We start from the raw sequence: 21,886 nt of genomic DNA, 5'->3' as shown, positions 1-21,886 counted from the left end.
TAAAATTTAATTAAAAAGATAATTGTAGATCTCAATTGTAAATGGAAAACCAGCATAATTTGCTGTGAATCTGAAGTAGCATCTAAACAGGTGTAACCGCTTATGTTTACAGAGTCCTTGCGCCTTGCCAGGCACCACGCTAAGAGTCCTGACTTGTTAGAATCCTCACAGCCTTGTGAGGTCAGCATTACCATTTTACCACTGAGGCACGGACATTGCGCCCATCGTGACACAATTAGCAAATGCAGGAGGTAGTCTGGGCTTCAGAACCTGGACTTCCCAGCCCTGTTCCATGCTGCTGCCCTAACAGAAGCAGGAGTGTGCCATTCACGTGGCAGACAGCTGGTGTGGCAGCTTCCCGGGACCGCAGTAACAAAGGGCCACAAACAGAGTAGCTCAGAACAACTGAAACTCGCTCTGTCCAGGTTGTGGAGGCTAGAAGTCCAAAATCAAGGTGTGGGCAGGGAGCTCTAGGGGAGGATCCTGTCTTGCTTCTTCTCGCTGCCCGTCGCCCACAGCGCTCCTTGGCTTGTGGCCGCATCTCTTCAATCTCTTTCCGCCACCTTCAGCTCTGCAGAAGCTTCCCTCTGTGCATCTATGTTTGCGTGTCTCCTCCTCCTCTTGTGAGGACAGCAGTCATACTGGAGTGCGGCCCACCCTAATGACATCAACTTAACTTAATTACATCTCCAAGACCCTATTTCCAAATAAGGTTTCATTCACAGATCCCAGGAATTAGGACTTCAACAGATCTTTTTTTTTTTTTTTTAAATCCAAGCGAGTTAACATATAGGTATATTAATAATGATTTCAGGAGTAGAATTTAGTGGTTCATCACTTACATATAACACCCAGTGCCTGTCCCCACAAGTGTCCTCCTTAATGCCCATCACCCATTTAGCCCATCCCCTCATCCACCTCCCCTCCAGCAACCTTTAGTTTATTCTTCTGTATTTAAGAGTCTCTTATGGTTTGCCTCCCTCTGTTTTTACCTTATTTTTCCTTCCGTTTTCTATGATTATCTATTGAGTTTCTCAAATATCACATATGAGTAAAATCAAACACATCTTTTTTTGGGGGGGTTGCGGATGGGGCAGACACAATTCAGTTGCCCACCTAAAACTTCAAGCCTGAGGCCGAAGATCTGCCGGTGGTGGGGAGGCGTTCAAGAGCAGCAACAACCTGAGACGGTCTCCTTTGCACCGTGGGGACTGAAGGGGTCAGGACAAGGGAGAGACAATGCTTCTCTGCTTTAGTGACAGCGTCCAGTCCGGGTGCTAAGATTAACCATCTCCTGCCCCACTGCTGGTGCTCTGGGAACAGGGGGTGAGCAAAAGAAAGCTTCCCGTGAAAGGATGGTAGAAGGAAGACCGGGGGGAAATGCCACCTTCTCAAACTCCAGGCGGGTGTGGAAGGCACAGACTCACCTCTGGAAGTTGCCTTATGTGGAGAGGCTGGAAGAGCAAATCCAGACAAATGACAGAGAGACTTCCCCGGAGGTGCGTGTAAAGAGAGAACAACAGGAAAGACAGTAGGGGAGAAATCCTTTATTTTCATATTACGTCAGTGAAAAGAACTCTCTCTTCTAAGAGGGGTTTGAGAGGAGGGCGGGGGTGGGGGCGGTGGTGAGGAGGAAGAGTTTTCTGGCTCTGTCAGATAAAGTTGTCCTTGGTTGACGGAGCCACACAGATTTCATAGAGTTGGGAGGCCCTCATCTTGAGTTCCCGGGCCACCTGACAGATGGAAAAGGGCCAACAGCAGTGCACCGCCAGCCAGTCCTCACACAGTGTGCCCTAGGGCGAGACCCAGGTCTCCGTTGTGGCCCAACCACACAGACTCATGACCATTACCCAGGGGCCTCTACGATATTTCCTGAAGGCCTAGCCCATCCATGGCTTCCAAGATCCACCAAGTCAATACCCTAAATCCATGCCCAGGGACACTGACCCACCAGGATACCCAAGTGCCAAGCAGCTCAACCGCTTATCCATCCTTGCACTTCAGAGACCGGTCCTTACTTAGGGCTTCTGATATAGACTTCATACTGGAAGCCACTGGTTTCTCTGTCCATGTCATTTTTTTTTTTTCTGTTAGGACTTAATATGTATAATTATTTATTTCTTTGGAGTGGGTAATAAGTACATATGGTTCAAAATTCTCACAGTAAGAAGGCACAGGAAGTAAAAAGAACATCCTCCTCCACAGCTGTCCCCAGCCACCCAGTGAACTTGCCTGGGGGTAACTTTTGTTGGCAGGTTTTTATATGCACTTCCACATAAATTCAGTGTCTACACAAGTATATATAGAGTCCTTTTATGTAAATAGTTGCGTACTTCTGTGCCTTGTACTTTTTTTTTCACTTCAAAATATATTTTAGGGATCATTCCACATGAATATATAAGGAGATGTCTTTTTTATCTTTAACTGTCCACATCTTGGTAGGTCTGATCTGTCTGGGCTCAGTCTCTCACTGTGCCTCAGTCTCAGCTGCCCTGGAAATTGATGGACTCTGAAGCATCCCCCAGGAACCCCCAAAGCGAATTCTGCATATGCCACATAGTCTTCATTTGAAGTCAGACCATCCCAAGTATATCCTCCAAATTTGGTGCAATTCTACCCATCACCTTCTCTTGATGCAGTAAGAGAAAGAGAAACAGAAGTAGCCCAGTGACTGGTAATCAGCATTATAATAGGTGCCACTTGAAGTACCCTTCATAATGTGGCATTTGGTTAACATACATCCTCGTAATGAATGAAATCAGAAATTTCTTCCCTTTCCTTTCCCAAAGTCTTCCACTAAGTGTGGTGTTTTTAAGCATCCTCATCCAGACCTTTTTTTTTTTTTTTTTTGAAACTCGCAGGTTTGAAAGACATCCAGGTTCTTATAGAGATCCAAGTTCACATATACTTTCAAACACACTTACCCGTATTTTATGTCTCTCTCTGGTGCCAACTCTCAGTGCAAAGGTGGACCCAGGTAACAATGGCCAACAAAGGCACTCTCCGTGATGCCTGGCGATGTCACACTCGAGGCACATTGGACAAAACAGACCACAGAAACCTGTCAATAACCACATAAAAGAAAACCAAGGTTCTCAGATGTGCTCAGAGCAACTCCACATCTCAAAGAGCATTTACAACCCCGTGCCATCAATTTAATGCTACACTGCCTCCCTGCAATCAGGGACTGTGAATGAATAACCAATTGTCAAAACTCAGTGTATGAAAATTGCCATAACTGAGCCACATCAAAATTGTCTTCTTTTGTTAAACACTGGCAAAGCTGAACCTGATACAATTCTGTTAGCGTTCATGATGGTAATTGTTTTTTCCTGTCAAGAGAAAAGCATTAAATAATTTTTTACAGTTGAATTGTAGCTGTTGCTTCTATTATGTTCATCTATCTATTTTCAATATTTAAAATAGACCCAGTATACGATACTTTTGAATAACAGGCATCTTTTTCTGTCAATGTGATTGAAAGATCTTTTATGCTGCATGGATTCTGTCTGCTGTTCTCATCAGGACTGTATTCTATTTCTCAGGCCAGAAGGTTACTCTAATTTTTGCTAGTTTCATGGAGCCACCGACATCTGCCAGTTTTAATCTGTAAACTATTAGAGGCTTGGTTCCTTTAGCATCAACTGGAAACAGTCTCTCATTTATTCAGCCACTGGTCTTTAACTCCTGATACTGTTTCCTACATATTCTGCATGAAACATCTAACACAGAGGTTCTGTTTTAAATATGTTTTGGGTCACAGACCCTTTTAAGAATATGATGATAACTGTGAAGTCACTCCTCAAGGGAAAAGAAGGATACCCAGACATGCAAAATTGTGCATTCAGTTTTGTGGGGTCCAAGGATCCACTGAAAGCTATCAACAAACTGCAGGTTAAGAATCCCAGATACACAGTTAAGATGTTAAGTCATCCAGCATCGCAAAAGAGGACGACCTTGAAGAATACAAATAATTAGGACTATGAAACAGCAAAAAAATAGCAGTAATAATAACAAACAATTAAATACCAAAAAGCTAGTCATAACCTTTAAAGCATGGATGTAATAAATGTTATTCAGACATAATTTATACACAAGAAAATGCACAGGAGCACTTGGGTGGCTCAGTCCGTTAAGTATCTGACTCTTGGTTTCAGCTCAGATCGTGATCTGATCATGATCAGATCATGTGGATTCGAACCCTGCATCAGGCTCTATGGTGACAACATAGAGCCTGCTTGGAATTCTCTCCCTGTCTCTCTGTTCCATCACAGCTCACACATCTGCGTGCTCTTCTCTCTCTCTCTCTCTCAAAATAAATAAATAATTTTTTTTTAAAAAAAAAATCAGAGGGCCCCACTGAGCACTGACCCCTGGCATGAACAGCCCAGAGGACAGATGGCCCAGTAAACTTACTGTGAGTTCACAGTAGTCACGTTGTATGCAACCCTGAATTAGGAGACTTGGAAATCAATGGCACATTAAAAAAAAAATCAATCAAATCTCATTTTATGCATGGATTATAAAATAGTGTAAATGCCTGCAAATAAAAAATTAATCAAAATTGTATAATTATAAAGCTGGCAAACTAAGTGAATAATAAATTGTGTTTACACAATTGCCCAAGCTGTACCACTTTAATTGGAAAAGAGAAATGCCCACCATCCTCAGTAAATATATTGTAAAGAAGCTCTTTTGTCCATTGGAATTCCTATACCTTACCTTTGTGACTATTAAGTCTTTTTAAAAAATACGTGCCGTTATTAAAAAAAAAAAAAAAAAAAAAAAAAATACGTGCCGTTATTTTTATTTTTAATCCTTTCCATCATATAACCATGTTGTCTAAGTGTTCATTAGGGTGCAGTACTCGATGCTGAAGGCAACACAACAAAACACACATCCAATTACCTCGGTACACAAGACAGATATGACCAAAAACAATATGAAAGCCAAATTCTTATTATGTAATAGCTAATATTAGACCTCACCATGTGCCACACCTTGCTAAAAATACTTTGCATTCATTAACTCACTTAATACTCACAATAATCCTATAATATAGATACTCATTATATCCATTTTAATGGATAAGCAAACTGATGGCAAGAGGACTTAAGTAATTCACCCAAGCGGTTTAATATTCACAAATCAATCAATATTATATACCACATTAATAAAAGCAAGGATTAGAACCATATAATCCTGTCAATAGATGCAGAAAAAGCATTTGACAAAATACAGCATCCATTCTTGATAAAAACCCTCAGCAAAGTAAGGAAAGATAGAACATACGTCAACATCATAAAGGCCATATATGAAAGACCCACAGCTAATATCATCCTCAATGGGGAAAAACTGAGAGCCTTTCCCCTATGTTCAGGAACAAGACAAGGATGTCCACTCTCACCATTACTACTTAACATCATACTGGAAGTCTTAGCCTCAGCAATCAAACCAAAAGAAATAAAAGGCATCTAAATTGGCAAGGAAGAAGTGACACTTTCACTATTTGCAGATGATATATTACTGTATGTAGAACACCTGAAAGACTTCACCAAAAAATTGCTCGAACTAATATGTGAATTCAGCAAAGTCACAGGATATAAAAATCGACATATAGAAATCAGTTGCATTTCTATACACCAATAATGAAGCAGCAGAAAGATAAATCAAGGAATTGATCCCATTTACAATTGCACCAAAAACCGTAAGATACCTAGGAATAAACCTAACCAAAGAGATGAAAGATCTGTACTCTGAAAACTATAAACACTTATGAAAGAACATGAAGAGGACATAAAGAAATGGAAAAACATCCCATGCTCATGGATTGGAAGAATAAACGCTGTTAAAATGTGTATACTACCAAAGCCATCTACACATTCAATGCAATCTCTATCAAAATACCACCAGCACTTTTCACAGAGCTAGACCAAACAATCCTAAAATTTGTATGGAACAACAAAAGACCCTAAATAGCTGAAGCAATCCTGAAAAAGAAAAGTAAAACTGGATACATCATGATTCTAGACTTCAAGTTATATTACAAAGCTGTAGTCATCAAGACAGTATGGTACGGGCACAAAAACCAACACATAGATTAGTGGAACAGGATAGAAAACCCAGAAATGGACTCATAGCTATATAGGATCAATTCATCTTCAACAAAGCAGGAAAGAATGCCCAAAGGGAAAAAGACAGTCTCTTCAACAAATGGTGTTGGGAAAACCGGACAGCAACATGCAGAAGAATGAAGCTGAACCACTGTCTTACACCATATTTAAAAATAAATTCAAAATGGATGAAAGACCTAAATGTGAGACAGAAAACCATCAAAATCCTAGAGGAGAACACAGGCAGCAACCTCTTTGACATCAGCCAGAGCAACTTCTTACTAGACATGTTGCCAGAGGCAAGGGAAACAAAAGTAAAAATGAACTATTGGGACTTAGTCAAGATAAAAAGTTTCTGCACAGCAAAGGAAACAATTAACAAAACTAAAAAGTAGCCTACGGGATGGGAGAAGATATTTGCAAATGATATAGCGGATACAGGGTTAGTATCCAAAATCTATAAAGAACTTAGGAAACTCAACACCCAAAAAAACAAATAATCCAGTGAAGAAATGGGCAGAGAACATGAACAGACACTTTTCCAAAGAAGACATCCAGATGGCTAATAGACACATAAAAAGATGTTCAACATCACCCATCATCAGGGAAATACAAATCAAAACCATGATGAGATACCACCTCCCACCTGTCAGATGGCTAAAATTAACAAGACAAGAAACAACAGGTGTTGGCAAAGATGCAGAGAGAGGGGAGACCTGTTGCACTGTTGGTGGGAAGGTACACTAGTGCAGTCACTCTGGAGAACCATGTGGAGCTTCCTCATCAAGTTTAAAATAGAACTACCTTATAATGCAGCAATTGCACTCCTATGTATTTACCCAAAGGATACAAAAGTACAGATTCAAAGGGGTACATGCATCCCAATGTTTATAGCAGCATTATCAACAATGGACAAAGTATGGAAAGAACCCAAATTTCCATCAGCTTATGAATTGATAAAGAAGATGTGGTTTATATACACACATACATACACACACAAACACACACACACACACACACACACACACACACACACAATGGAATAGTATACGGCCATCAAAAAGAATGAAATCTTGCCATTTGCAACAATGTGGATGGAGCTAGAGTGTATTATGCTAAGCAAAATAATTTAGTCAGGGAAAGACAAATACCATATGATTTCACTCATATGTGGAATTTAAGAAACAAAATACCATAAGAGACTCCTAATGATAGAGGACAAACTAGGGTTGATGGAGGGAGGTGGATGAGGGAGGGGCTAGTTGGCTGATAGGCATTAAAGAAGGCACTTGTTGGGATGAGCACTGGGTGTTGTAAGTGATGAATCACTGAACTCTACTCCTGAAACCAATATTGCACTCTATGTTAACTAACTAGAATTTAAATAAAAATTTGAAAAGAAAAAAAAGTAATTCACCCAAGTCCATACATTTATTAGGAATAGACAGGGATACCTGGGTGGTACAGTCTGTTAAGCATCCAGCTCTGGATTTTGGCTCAGGTCATGATATCACGGGGTCATGATCTCACGGTTCGTGAGATCGAGCACCGCACTGGGCTCCGTGCTGTCAGCACAGAACCTGCTTAGGATTCACTCTCTTCCTTTCTCTATACTCATTCCTTGCCCATGCTCTCTCCCTCCCTCTCTCTGTCAAAATAAATAAATAAACTTCAAAAAAAAGGGAAAGAGCACATGCCTGATTTGAACTCAGGCAGTCTGGCCCCAAAGTTTTAACCACTACACATAACACCACATGTCCTCATGTTTTGTGTACATAGTTTGCCACAGTGCTTGTTGCTCCAAGACAGAATCCTTACTACCACTACTTTGTATTTATTCCTGGGCAACACTCTTACACCATGCAACTTTAGGAAACTTCCTTCTTGTCAGATGTTACTGCTCCAGTGTGATGGAGTGAGCAGGACACACACTCTTGGCTCACACCTTGAGGTTGGAAGATGGAACCCTGTCCCATAGAGTCTGTAGGAGAAAATTTTGCAACATACATCACAGGCCAAGGGTGAGTATCCAGAACATGCAAAGAACTCCTACCCATCAATAGATAAAGAACTAAACAAAGAAGAAGAAGAAGAAGAAGAAGAAGAAGAAGAAGAAGAAAGCAAGAAAGCAAGAAAGCAAGAAAGCAAGAAAGAGGGAGAAAGGAAGGGAGAAAGGAAGGAAGAAAATGGGCACAGGACATGAGCAAGTAATTCACCAAAGAGGAAACACAAACAGCCAATAACAAGACACGAAAAGCTACTCATTGTTGGTAGTAATCAATGAAATGCATGTTAAGACAGATTGGAAACTCATAAGCATGCCAAATGTTTCTAAATTTGTAAATTGTTGAGAACCATAGAGAACAGGGACCCTCTGGAAGCAGGAATGGGCACAATCACTTTGGAAGGCAATTGGGTGAATCTAGTAAAATTTTAAGCACTCTAGGATCTTGTAATTCTACTTAGGGGTATCTACCCTAGAGTAATGTTTACACGTGCACACAAAGAGGGAACACAGGGATGTCCACTGCAGCATTATCTGCAGCTTGAAATTTAAAACTTAAATGTGCACTAATAGATGAGAGTGTAAATAGGCCATGATGGTATAAATCCTACTATGGAATAATTAAGAGTTCAGGGGAAGATTCAGAACCAACAGAGTTAAATCTCTAAGACATATTTTGAGTTAAGAAAAATAAAAGTGGGGGTACCTGGATGGCTTAGTCGGTTGAGCCGACTTTGGCCCAGGTCATGATCTCACAGTTCGTGGGTTCGAGCCCTGCATCAGGCTCTGTGCTGACACCTCAGAGCCTGGAATCTCCTCGGATTCTGTGTCTCCCTCTCTCTCTGTCCCTCCCCCACTCACGCTCTGTCTCTGTCTCAAAAATAAATAAAAATAAAATAAAAATTTTAAAAATCAAAGTTCATTATGATATGTACAGCATAATACCATTGATGCTTTGTTTAAAGAGTTACAAAACAATAGTATATACTACTCATGGATACATATATAAATAGAGAAAAATATCTGGAAGGAAACCCTCCAAACTGATTTAATAAAAAAGAGGAGACATGGTTTCCTGTTCTGTAATGTTCCATTTTTTTTTATAAGGTGAACACACTCACGTGTTGTGTATATACATATATGTAAAGATGTATTGTTTTACATATATGTATTGTTTAAAGGAGCTCAGGCTCAAAAGGGGATTTGAACCATAAATTTGGCCTCTTCTTCTTATGTTACACCCAAAGGCCTGGTAGTTATGTAAGTACCCACAGCTTAAATGTTCCTGGCTTGTCCTCCTAGATGGGCTCCACCCTCATGCACGAAATGTGGTTCGTTATTCACCCTCCTAACTCACAGGGGAGGCAAGATAAAAAGAAAAAGCCTACACAAAACCGGAGTGCGGAGCCACAGAGAGCAAAGGTAGGGAAGGTGGGAGGAAGCTGCAGCGAAGCAATAGTTCAGATCAATTATTACAAAAAGTCAGAACCATCTAACAGTAAGAGATGCTCAAAAAAGAAATGGGGCACACTCATACAATGTGGGCGGGAGTGTACATTAGTACAACTTCCAAATGGAGACTCAGTTGGCAGCAACTATCAAGATTTAAAATGGTACATACTATTTGGCCAGCAGGTTTATTCCTCAGCAATTATCCAACAGGTAAACTCACACACATGCAAAAGTGACATCTGTACGAAGACATTCACGGAGCATTGGTGTGAATAGCAAAAAGTCTGGAGTCCCCATGAAGGTGCACCAATGGGGATTTCTGGATAAATAAATCATGGTACATTCATACAAGGGAATCTATGCAGCAATTTAAAATATTAGCTCCAGAAGTGCCTATACGGTCTGATACCCTGGATATACCGTTAAATTGAAAACAAAGGTGCAGAATGGTGTGTGTTTACAATTCTACTATTTGTGGAAATTATACACAGACACATTCAGCAAAACTTCTGGAAGGACAGATACCAAAATATTAACAATGATTATCTCTGACAGCTGGGATTACAGGATCCTGCTTTTTTCATTTATAAGCCTTGTGTGTTTTCCTTTTTTATGATGAGTACATGATAGCTTTATAACAAAAAGATTAATCTATTTTCATTTAAAACTATTTTATATCTTTACAAGCATATAGACTCTACCTGGCCTCAAGTAAGAGCAGGTGCCTCCGGTGGAAACTGGGTGGACAGATGGCAAATATATCAAAGGCATAGGTACTTTTGAATTTTGCATCATGTGCAGGCAAACCTATTCAAAATCTTCTCTTTTTTTTTTTTCTCCTTTCTTTTCTTTTTTTCTTTCAAAACACTGAGTTGGCTCCAAAGGAGAGAAGCCCTCCTTCCTGGAAATGTTCAGAAAGCCAAACTTGTCAGGTTCTTCTCGCCAGGCATAAGGCAGAGGATATTTAACCAAGCAGGTGAGGGGCCAGACCAGCTGACTCCAACAGCCCTTCCAACTCAGAGGATTTATTATACTTTCAATGAAGGGCAAGAAAGAAAGAATTGAGAATACAGGTTAAGATTCATTCATTGATGGAATGTCCGGGAAATAGTTCTTCGTGCCTCCTGTGGGCCAGGTGCTCTGCTGGGCACCGGAGTGGTAAGCAAGACAACAGTGATCCCTGCCTTCAGGGAGTGTATGGTTTACCCAAGATACAGTTCAGGGACACAAATCCCAGGCTGAAGGCTTTTCAATGCCTTTTCCTCTTCTAGGGCACAAAAAATCCTGGCCCTCTTCATTCTCCCCATCTTGGGCATCTGATGGTTACCAGTCACACCAAGTTCTTTACCCCCTGGTGCTTATGGTGCCCTCCACAGGGAGGTTGCCTGAGTAGCTGCTTTCTTCCCATCTTTCAGGAATCAGCTTAAGTCAGTTCCTCGAAGAGGCCAACCTTGACCCCACTCCGCTATGGATTCCTTCCATAGCACCCTATTTATTTCCTTCATGGCACTTATCACAACTGCCATGCTTTTATTTATTGATTTACATGCTTATTGTCTATCTGCAAAACCATCTCTGTCTTATTCACTATTACGTCTGTAACACCCACCATCTGTCTGCACGCAGGTAGGAGCTCAGTAAACAGAGGTTGAATGACAAACCAATGTTGATTACACCTTCTATATAAACCTTCTCTGGGGCAACATCACAAACATTCCCAACGCTGGGACACTTCACCTTCTACTCACAATGCCATTTAGCAGCCATGCATTCCCCCTCAACTTTATCTTCACAGCTGAGCTTTCAGAAACCCCATCTTCAAGAACGCAGAAGCACCCATTTGCCAATCGCAGCGCACTGTGAATTCACATAAAAGCACCAAGGTGGGGAGAGAGAGGCCATTTAAAAAAAAAAAAGTAATTGCAATAAAATGAAGAAGCAAAATGTCAAAAAGAAATGGAAATCGTTGCTGTTCATAATGTACCCTTTGTCTAATGGAGGACAAATTGTAGCAATAATTCTCAAAATTCAATGGAAAACTGTCCCAGGATGGGAATCTGGCATGGACAAGTTCATGGAAAGCAGCTCTCCTTTTTGTTCCCAAGTTTGTTAACTATTTTCACAGTGGTTTGCTCGAATCGGAATTCTGTGGATAAAGCAGCCCTTTTTAACAACGAAGAAAAGAAACCCGGGATGCATAGCCCTCTTACTCCACCCATGTCCTGGGAATCACAGTGCAGTGTACGAGGGTGGAAAGTGATATTATCTTTAAGTTTTCTTCTGAGACAGTCAGATTAGAGACACACTGCGCAGTCATAAAATGGAGGCCCATCCAGGTTACAACAATTGGAACGTAGAACATTCGAGAGCACCTTGTACTGTATATCCTGGGCCTCTTCTCCACGGATCATGCCAAAATGTAAAGAATATTCTATTTCTCCGCATTTTCTCCCTTCTCACCTTGCCCCCAGAAAGGGCTCTCAAACGAACAGGCTAGGACTCCTCAGGAGATCTAGTGCAGTTGGTTGGAACATTAATGAGTATGGAGAACAGAGCTAAGCAGTGAAGCAACATTTAAGGCAGAGGGGATGGTGAGGATGGTCATTGCTTTAGCCAAGTTTTTAGGTGCCCTTGGGATTGAGTACAAATCATGGTGCAGCAGCCAGTTGAAGTCTCCTGACTCTACTCTTTGCTCCCAAAACGGCGGAGAATAGTAACAATTTACAGGAACGATAATATTAACACCTTAGATTCACTAAGTTCATTGGGTATTTGTTGGGCATTTCCTGTTAACAGTACCCCGACAATAATTTTGGGAAATTATCCCTTCATTACTGTGGGCAATACTGATGGGACTGCCCTTCCAAATGACCTAAGCCCGGCAAATTCCACTCCATCTGATCCATCAATTCTCAGACAGGAAGTTTTTGTCCCTTTTATTCTCAAAGGGATCAAAATGTTTGGAATTAACCAGACAGTCGGCTAGCTCCTGATAATGCAGGTTGTCTGTTCTGAGCTTAGTTTTTAGTTGATTTTTTTATTTTGTGAGCTACCCAACGCCTTCTAATGAAGTCCAATGTTTGTAAATTAGTTTCCTAGCACTGCCATCACAAAATACCACAAACGGGGCCTCTTTAAGAGATAGAAATTATTCTCTCATAAACTGATGGTTACTAGAGAAGGGGTGAGTGGGGGGATGAGTAAACTAGGTGATGGGGATTAAGGAATGCACTTGTGATGAGCACTGGGTGATGTATGGAATTGTTAGATCACTATATGATACACATGAAACTAATATTAAACTGTATGTTAACTCACTGGAATTTAAATAAAAATTTTAAAAAGAAATTATTCTCCAGGTGCCTGGGTGGCTCGGTCGGTTAATCGTCTGACTTTGGCTCAGGTCGTGATCTCGTGGTCCATGAGTTCAAGCTCCACGTCGGGCTCTGTGCTGACAGCTCGGAGCCTGGAGCCTGCTTCGGATTCTGTGTCAACCTCTCTCTCTGCCTCTCCCCTGCTCATGCTCTGTCTCTCTCTTTCAAAAATAAATAAACATTAAAAAAAATTTTTTTAACTATTCTCACTGGAGAATTCTGGAGGCTGGAAGTATGAAATCAAGGTGTTAGCAGGATTAATTCTTTCCAGAAGTTCCTCCTCCAGGAGGAAGAGTCTGGTCCATGCCTCTCTCCAAGCTTTTGGTGATGCTAGCAATCTTTGGCATTCTTTGGCTTGGGGATGCATTATCCCAATCTCTGCCTCTGTTCTTCCCCTGGCTTTCTCTTCTGAGTGTTTGTGTCCAAATTTCCTGCTTCTTATGAGAACATCAGCCATTGGATTAGGTTCCACCCTAATCAACTATAACCTCTTTTTAACTAGACTACATTGCAGAGACCCTATTTCCAAATAAGGTCACATTCAGAAGCTGTAGGTAGACATGAATTTTGAAAGGACTATTCAAAGATACCATGCGACCCAAAAAACTCTGATTCAGTTAAGTTCCAAGGCAGTGTTTATAAGTTCCAGACATTATGTTTTAATCTTAACAACAACCCCTGAGGTAAGCACCTTTATTATCCTCACTTTAGAGGTGGCAAATTCCAGAGAATTTGTTCAAGGCCAAATAACCGGTAAGAGGCAGAGTTAAGATCTCTATCTGGCAAGGTCTATCTCATATAATCATGTTCTCCTCACCACTACAGTATATTTGAGGCTTTGTCCCACTAGAAAATGCACTGGTGGTCCCCCAACTACCACCTACAAGCTAGGAAAGGAAAATGGTCCACTTCCCAATTCAATGCTATGTCTCCACATGGCTATTCTGTCTTCTCTGTACCTCAGTACTGGGGGACAGCCAAAGTCAGAGTATCTGGAAGAGAACAAAGAAGAATGCTGAGAGAATCAGAGAATGGCTGCCATCATTATCTGGTCAGAAGTCCACACAGATAGCAGAGGCAGGAAGAAGCCTGCTGAGCTCTGGGTCAGATGGACAAAGGAACAGGATGGAGGGCAAGGTTTTGTACTGGGCAGTCTTTCCTCTGTGAGGCCCAGGCAGATGGTGAAGGGCTCAAGGCTGGATGACCAGAGCACCAAAACATGGTGGGAGAGCTTTGGTCTCAGCAAGACTCGGCTGAATAAGGATGTGGACCACGAAACGGCTGAGATCAATTGCTGATTGATCAACTCTGTGAGGCTTTAGAAACAAATTCAGACCTTCTCAGAAACCTGCAATGGGCACAGAAAGCCATATTCTTCCAAAATATTAGATCCAGGGTCTGTTGGATTTTCAACATTAGTAGCTAATGCTTATCCAACAAAGGGACTCCCCACACACACCTCACCCCAACATATACAAGAAAGACCCTGTGACCGAGTTGCTCCCTAGGGCAAAGGTAGGACCTGGAAGGGAATGCTGACATGTGGTACCAGAGACACATCAGAATGTCCTAAGATAAAAATGAAATCAATGTGCTTTGAACTTTCATTCCCAGAGGAAAATCACATAGCTGGTGGACAGTGTTATTGGTACATCTTTATAGCTGAACAAGCATATGAAAATATTTCAGTCAACAAAGGGGGCTTCTTTTGTGATTATTCTTGTTCTTATAAGAGTACCACACATTCCTCATAGAAATACTAGTAAGGGATAAGCAAAAAAAAAGGAAATAAAAATGATTCATTAGCCTACCATCTGGAGACATGTCATAAACTTTTGTATTTGTATCCCGCCTGGCATTTTTCAAGTATGGCCCCCACCCTTCCACAAATGGTATTTACCATGCTTGGCTTTATAGTCTGCTTCTTAAACTTAAAAAATACCAAGACATCTTTCATCCCATTAAATGTCATTCTACGACATGACTTTTCATGGCTGTATAATAATTCCTTGTATGCATGCCCCCATCAAACATTTTAGGTTGTTCCAGACTGTTGCTGTGATATCCGATGCCGCAAAATTTAATGTTGCTAAATCTTTGCACATGGATTTATTTCCTTAGACTAAACGCCTAAAAATGTAATTACTGGGTCAAACACTATGTAACACTTGAGGTTCTTTTTATATGTATTGCTAAGCCATCCGGCAGGAAGGTTATACCAATTTAAACTCCCACCAGCAGCAGATGGGGGGGGGGGGGGGGGGCCACTAAGGCATCTTTGCCAACAGTGAATTTTGTCATTTAAAAAAAATCTCTGAAGTCACCACTGACTCTATAAAAGCATTCCCATCCCTGAAAAGCAGGATTTTTCCTGCCAATAAGTGCATATGAGTCACTACAAGATCAGTCCAGTTATTCTAAAAACATTATATTTCTGTCCTTGTGCCTGACGTAGCTTTTGCACCCATCTGATGCCTGGGGAAAGAAAATAGTAAAGAAGAACTCAAAATGAAAAGGAAAAACATACAAATTCTCTTGTCCCTGCAGACACTGAAGAGGCCAGTGCTCCAGTCTCCACCTGTCGGGACAATCGTGATTGTGGTCCTGCCGGTATCTCCCCGGACAGGCTGCTTTGTCACAGCCTGGGCTGGTGCATGGCTCCTGGAGAGTCAAAAATGATGATTAACTTGAAAACAAAGATAATGGTTCAGAAGGATAACCATTAAGCCAAGACAGAGTGATAAAGAGGAGAAAGGGACCCAAGAATGCCAAGTGATTCTTACTTCATAGCCCAAGCTCCTCACCATGTACTCCCCTCCTACTTCATCACTCCTTCTCCACTGACTGTGCCCTATCTCTGTTAATGGCATGATTATTCCAGATCCTGTCACTCCACCTTAATGCCCAGCCTATTTCCTCAGTGTTTCCTAATAGCTAAATTCACAATTTGGAACCAAGAGGCTTCAGTTCAAATCCCAGCATGCCACTTCCAGGAAAAGTGACCTTGGTGAAGTCGCTTAACCTGTTTCTGTTTGTCCAAATATGAGATAAAGAAAAATGACCTCATAGGGTTATTATGTCAAATGAAGGACATATAGTTAGTTTGCTATGCCCAGAGAGTATGTAACAAGGTGACCTGAGTGAGGCTACATACACCCCAAGGGTTTTGAGCCTTTGTTGAAGAGATTAATAAGGAATCAGACATGGAAATCGGGACTAGGCTATGGAAGTTGAGCATGCAGTGTCATTTAAGTGAACAACCAAGACTTCAGAAGATGTCTTGAGGGGCGCCTGGGTGGCTCAGTCGGTTAAGTGTCTGACTCTTGATTTCAGCTCAAGTCTGATCAGGTTCAACTCAGGTTCGTGAGTTCAAGCCCCACATGCGGTTCTATGCCGACAGCGCGGAGCCTGGCTGGGATTCTCTCCCTCCCTCTCTCTCTGTCCCTCCCCGGCTTGCTCTCTCTCAAAATATATAAATAAACTTAAAAACAATTTTAATAAAATAAAAAGAAGATGTCTTGATATCAGAGTACTGTTAAGATTGTCCTACTGGGCCCACAAAGTACAATTTGGGTTCGTTTTCACTGAAGGGAATAGATATTCTACTCTATCATTCTGAAGTAGGAAATATGGGCCCAGGGGATGGGCTTTATTTTTTTTTTAATACGAAATTTATTGTCAAATTGGTTTCCATACAACACCCAGTGCTCATCCCAACAGGTGGGGATGGGCTTTAAAAGTGAGGTGGAAAAACGTCTTTCTCTTTCTGGAGACAGTTTGACCTGAGCTCCTACCATAGGGATACCTGGGGCAAGCCCCACAGTGAAGGCTAAGTTGTACCTAGCCTTACGGAAGGGGCAGATGGAGAGGAGGGGGCCTGTACATGGTAGTAATTATTCTAGATTGTGCTTCCCTTTTGGCAAGCCTCATTAACAGTTTGTACCTGTCTCTGGTGTGCTGTGAAGAATTAAAGAGGCTGCCTCATCCTTGAGACAAAATAAACAAGAGACAGCAGAATTTCTTCCCATAACAGCTGTCGTTGCGGTACTAGTCACCAACGCTCAGCACCTGGGACCTAGGGCCTGGAGGCCAGAGTGGAACATTCCTGGGCACCCTTAAGGCAACACCCTCAGGGCATCTTGGAAACAGCAGAAGGGCCCTCTGAGAATCTCTAAACTGGGGCAATAAATGCAATGGGGGTGCACTGTTCTTGTTAAGATCTATATCTCTGTTTCATTCCACCAACGCTACCCACGTCCACACCTTCCCAAATCTGGTGTGCTTTTTAATAAGCACATGAGCTTGCTAAAAACACAAATGCCCAAGTCTCGCCCCAAGCCAACAGCACAGGTCTCCAGACATGAGGTACAGAAATCAGTACTCATAACAGAGTTGCCAGGCAATACCTATGCAGTCTTCCTGACACCATCCTGAAACCTGATACAGGTGGATATGGAGATCACTGATGATGACCGCGGGAACCTCTGAGTCTCCCACTAGGTGGGTGGTGATGTCAACGTAACAGAGATGGAAAGGAACACTGAATAGGAGGTAGGCTGGCGGGGAAGAGGACGGTTGGAACAGAGCCAGTCTTCAGGGCCCGTGAGACACGAGCTGGGAGAGGCATGAGAGCCTGGAAGAGAGCTTAAGGTCCGGAGCTCCCTGGCTAGAAGCCCCTTTATCCCTTAGGTATTTATAGGCAATGCTTAGAGCCTAACACACTTTCCAAGAGCCTGCAAAAGTATTTGAGACCTGGAAAAAAATAGTGGCTCCAAAATATAAAAACTACAAGACAGACCGCAAAATTAGCTAATGCTCAACTAAACACAAAAATCTAGCATTATGCCGATCTCATTAACCGTCAAATTTACAAACCCACAAATATTACACTGAGAAACAATTTAGAATTCTCATTTTGCAGAAAATCCCAAGTATGAATGATTACTAAGAAACAAGTGCCAATCATAAAATGAATTAATTACTGCTAGCTGAATAATTTCAGAAGTAATTATAAAAATCCTTTCACTTACTGGACAGTAAAAAAAAAAAAAATGTGGATGTGGATATAACCTATGGTATGAGTTACATTTTAAAACATCTTAATGATGTGGGTTAGGGCCTGTGGTATATGAACTGTGTTCCCCCAAAGTCCTATGTTGAAGCCCTAGCCCCAGTGTGACTGTTTGGAGAAGGCTTTTAGGAGGTAATTAAGGTTCAGTGAGGAATAGGGGTAGGATCCTAGTCAGATTGAAGTGCCATGTCAAGAGTCCACGTTAAGTACCCAGCGAGAAGGATACAAGCCAGGTAGAGAGCCCTCCCCAGAAGCTGAGCTTGCTGGCACCTTACCCTTGGACTTCCTGCCTCCAGAACTGTGAGAAAATGCATCTCTGTCCACTAGACCACCCAGTCTATGGTATTGTGATATGGAAGCCCAAGCAGATTAAGACAACCATGAAGATTTCAAATTGGCCCCGAGGAAACCACCTTTATAGTTTATTATTACTTCCTCTGCCTCCGTGTGAGCTTCTTGGGGTCAGCAGGGACTTCCTGCTTCTCCATATAAGCCCAGAATCCAGCACACGACCTTGACGCCTAAGGGCCATGTGGTTGGTTATTTGTTGAACCGGACCAAACTGAATGCTCATGTCTCTTTGAGTCCTCCTCAAATCTAGTTATAAATCATGTGATCTTAACTGTGTTTCCTTCTCTAGCAAATGTACAACTCTCAGGTGTTGAAAGAGGAAATAAAAGCAGAGACTGGCCTAAGAGCTCCCCGCATCCCTGTATACAGTCCAAGGCATTTATCTCTCAATGTGACGCTCACAACTTGGGGCTTCTGTCCATATACTGGGAGCTTCCAATTATCTCTGATATTAGTAAAGGAATTTCATAGGTCTGAGCCTCTGGATTAGATTTTTCCCTGAAACGAACCATTTACAGCTTTCAGCCCTAGAAAACAATTTCTGCTTCCATCTCAGCATTCTGTGTGTAACAGCTTTTATGATGGCAAGGAAGGCTGTCCTCTATTCCAAAACAAACAGCAAACAGAGCAAGCACCTTCTCTGTGGTGGGGGAAAAAAAGTTGTTTTTTGTGTGTTTGCCTAATTCTGAATTCAGCAAGTGTATTACTGAGTATCTTAATACCCTGAATCCTTGGTGATTTTAATATTAAAATGCTTGAATTGATATTCATTCACTAAAAAGTTGCAGCTCAAGATTATAGCTCATGTGTCATAATTAAAACAACAAGCATAGCTTCCCTTCACTGAGCACCTTCTATGTGCCAGGCACTTAGTAGGTCCTTTAAAAACTGAATAATTAATCAGGGGCTGCTACAAGTATCAGAATAAGGCACCTACTGTAGCTTCCTGCACATCTCTGAGCTCCACGCATATCCCGGGGAATCTTCGACTACCATTAAGAACAGGAAAGAGTTTGGAAACAGTAGATGAGGCCGATGGTCACAGAGCTTTGCTAGATCAGAGCAGCAGTCCATTTGCCATCAAATTGAGCAAGTTCTTTATTTAGTGGAAGAGGACAGGTTTTAGACCCAGGCACCCTAAAATTCAAATGTGGCTCAGCTGCTTTCTAGTTGTTTGACCTCGGAAAACACACCCTGTCAGAGCCCTCAGCTCTGGCCTCTCTTCCATAAAACTGGATTGAAAACATCCCACCTCCCCAGTTGCCTGGAGGATGAAACAAGATCAGGCACTTGGCACATAGTAGGCATGCAGTTTATGGCAGTTGTTGTTATTATTGTCACTTAGTGATCCTGCACTTAGCCAAGGGCATTCTGTACCCTTTTCTGAGAAACAAAGAACAGAGGGAAGAGAACTGGGGCAGTTTCCCAGGTGTCATGTGTGCTGCCCAAATACCTAAAACTTCAGCCACGGTGACCCATCATCCCAGTTTTCCCAGGATGGAGAACTTCCAGTGCGAACCTCAGGACAGTCCCAGGAGAACCAAGCAGTGTGGTCACCCTAAGAGACAGAAGCAGAGGGAGGCTTCATCTGGTGGGAGGCAGGACACTGACTCAAGTTATTCCAGTTCTCTGCTCCTACTGAAGGTGCACACGCTTCCCCCTTTCTGACCTCACTCTGTCCTTCTCTTCTCGAAGCAGAGCGCATTCCCCAGGCCATGGCCCTACTTGCCTGGTGCTCCTGCCTGAGGGGGGTTTCCTGTCACTCTCTCTCTCCCTTGATGAAACTTGCAATTCTAAGTTTTCATTCCACCTTCCATTCAGGCCTCCTTGATTACTTCAAATTTAACTGAAGCCAAAGCCCTCGAGTTTTTATGTCAAAAGGGTAGAAATTACTAGCAGCCACCAGAAATAAAGTTTCACTTGGTCAGGGTTCGACATTGTAACTTAAGGGTAAAGAGACACTCTTTCACCCAAGCCAGCCCTTCTCTTTTCACTAGCCAAGCACAGCCCAAAGGAACTCATCGGTTGTCCCTTTTCAAGTACCCATAGAAAAGGATAGCAACTACTTTCTTCTCAAGCCCAGTTTTCTTCCCTCTGGGTCCTTATAAGAAGAGACTGATTGTTAAAGAGATTGAGAGAGAGAGAGAGAGATTTGACATGCTACCCAAAGAGAAAAACCTAGAAGAAAACGGTATCACCAAACTCTCTACCTCGTGCTGGAAATAAAATGTTGCTCATCTTCGGATGATCTGAGTGAAAGCAACAGAGGTGAGTGTATGTTGAGTAAGGAAACATCCTCAGGAAATCTAGAGAAGTAATTTCCAAACCAGTTCATAGTGGAGTGTTTTCCTGTCACCGGGATTAACCTTCTCCCCTTGACAATAGGCTGATTCCAAACGTAGACTTAATCCAAAGTGAAACATCCCTTCTAAAGAATGTTGCACTGATATTCTGGAACCTGAGGTCATAGCACTGTAACAACAGACATCTTATTTCTTTAAAGACAGGTACACATCTAAGTGGACATGTCCACGTTCAGGGTATTTAAGAGTCTCCGAAGTAAGCCTCTGAGACATGCCTCATGGAGGTGTGGACCCCAGCAATGCTGGGGAAATGTCCAGAGAGAAAAGAAAATTAGAAAAAAGTGCAGTTGAGGGAAAAGGTCTACAATCATAGTTCAGCGTTACATTAGAAAGACAACAGGAGGGAACTGCCAGCTCTGCTATATACCCTTCTCATCAAACCCATGGAGAATGACTGTTGCAGGTTCTGAATTTCAAAGCATTTAAGCAGGGTTGTGAGGCAAAGCCTCTATAACACCTCCCGAATCAAGATGCTGCAGAGACAGCTTCCTACTCGCCTTCACTCACTGAGTTCTGGGCAATTCTGTCTCCTGATCTGGAAGGATGCATCCTCCACGAAGGACAGCCACGCTTCTTCTGCTAACCACTCCACTCTAAATGCTTAACACAGTGTCTGCAACATAATAAGCATTCAACAATTTGTTGAATAAATGTGTTATACATGAAAATTAAAGTTTGTAAGGATAGCAGAAATTAATGGGTGATTACTAGCTTTGCAAAAAAAGACTTACAATAAGGTTCCTTTAATTTTTTTTTTAACGTTTATTTATTTTTGAGACAGAGAGAGACAGAGCATGAATGGGGGAGGGGCAGAGAGAGAGGGAGACACAGAACTGGAAGCAGGCTCCAGGCTCTGAGCCATCAGCCCAGAGTCCGACACGGGGCTCAAACCCACGGTCCGCGAGATCATGACCTGACAACCATTGTATGTGTAAGCTGATTCCATATTTTATATTTAAAAAAATTTTTTAATGTTTATTTATTTTTGAGAAACAGAGAGAGCATGAGCGGGGCAGAGAGAGAGGGGGACACAGAATCTGAAGCAGGCTCCAGGCTCCGAGCTGTCAGCACGGAGCCCAACACGGGACTCGAACCCACAAGCCGTGAGATCATGGCCTGAGCCGAACTCAGATCTTTAACCAACTGAGCCACCCAGG

At 42.1% G+C, this 21,886-nt stretch overlaps 1 protein-coding gene across 1 annotated transcript; it reads right to left on the bottom strand.

The window, feature by feature from the left end:
• Window positions 1-1,532: 1,532 nt before the first annotated feature.
• PLAC8L1 (PLAC8 like 1) lies at window positions 1,533-20,932 on the bottom strand. The gene is made up of 4 exons (XM_060635833.2): window positions 20,577-20,932; window positions 15,472-15,605; window positions 2,925-3,061; window positions 1,533-1,793 (listed from the first exon to the last, which is right to left on the bottom strand). The coding sequence occupies exons 1-4, from the start codon at window positions 20,699-20,701 to the stop codon at window positions 1,653-1,655; spliced, it is 537 nt and encodes a 178-aa protein (XP_060491816.1). The 5' UTR covers window positions 20,702-20,932; the 3' UTR covers window positions 1,533-1,652.
• Window positions 20,933-21,886: the final 954 nt, after the last annotated feature.

The sequence above is a fragment of the Panthera onca genome, chromosome A1 (assembly GCF_046562875.1).
Source record: "Panthera onca isolate mPanOnc1 chromosome A1, mPanOnc1 haplotype 2, whole genome shotgun sequence".
Taxonomy (NCBI): Eukaryota; Metazoa; Chordata; class Mammalia; order Carnivora; family Felidae; genus Panthera; species Panthera onca.
This window is presented reverse-complemented; position numbering and strand designations above follow the sequence as displayed.

Bases quoted from the DNA above. Each gene is read 5' to 3' on its own strand.
- PLAC8L1 (XM_060635833.2), bottom strand. From the start codon at position 20,701: ATGAACTGGTTTGGAAATTACTTCTCTAGATTTCCTGAGGATGTTTCC. The intron at 3,062-15,471 runs GTATGTTTTTCC...GGTTATTGACAG, and splicing joins CTGCAGGGACAAGAGAATTT to GTTTCTGTGGTCTGTTTTGT. The intron at 1,794-2,924 runs GTAAGTGTGTTT...GTCTCGCCCTAG, and splicing joins GAGAGAGACATAAAATACGG to GGCACACTGTGTGAGGACTG.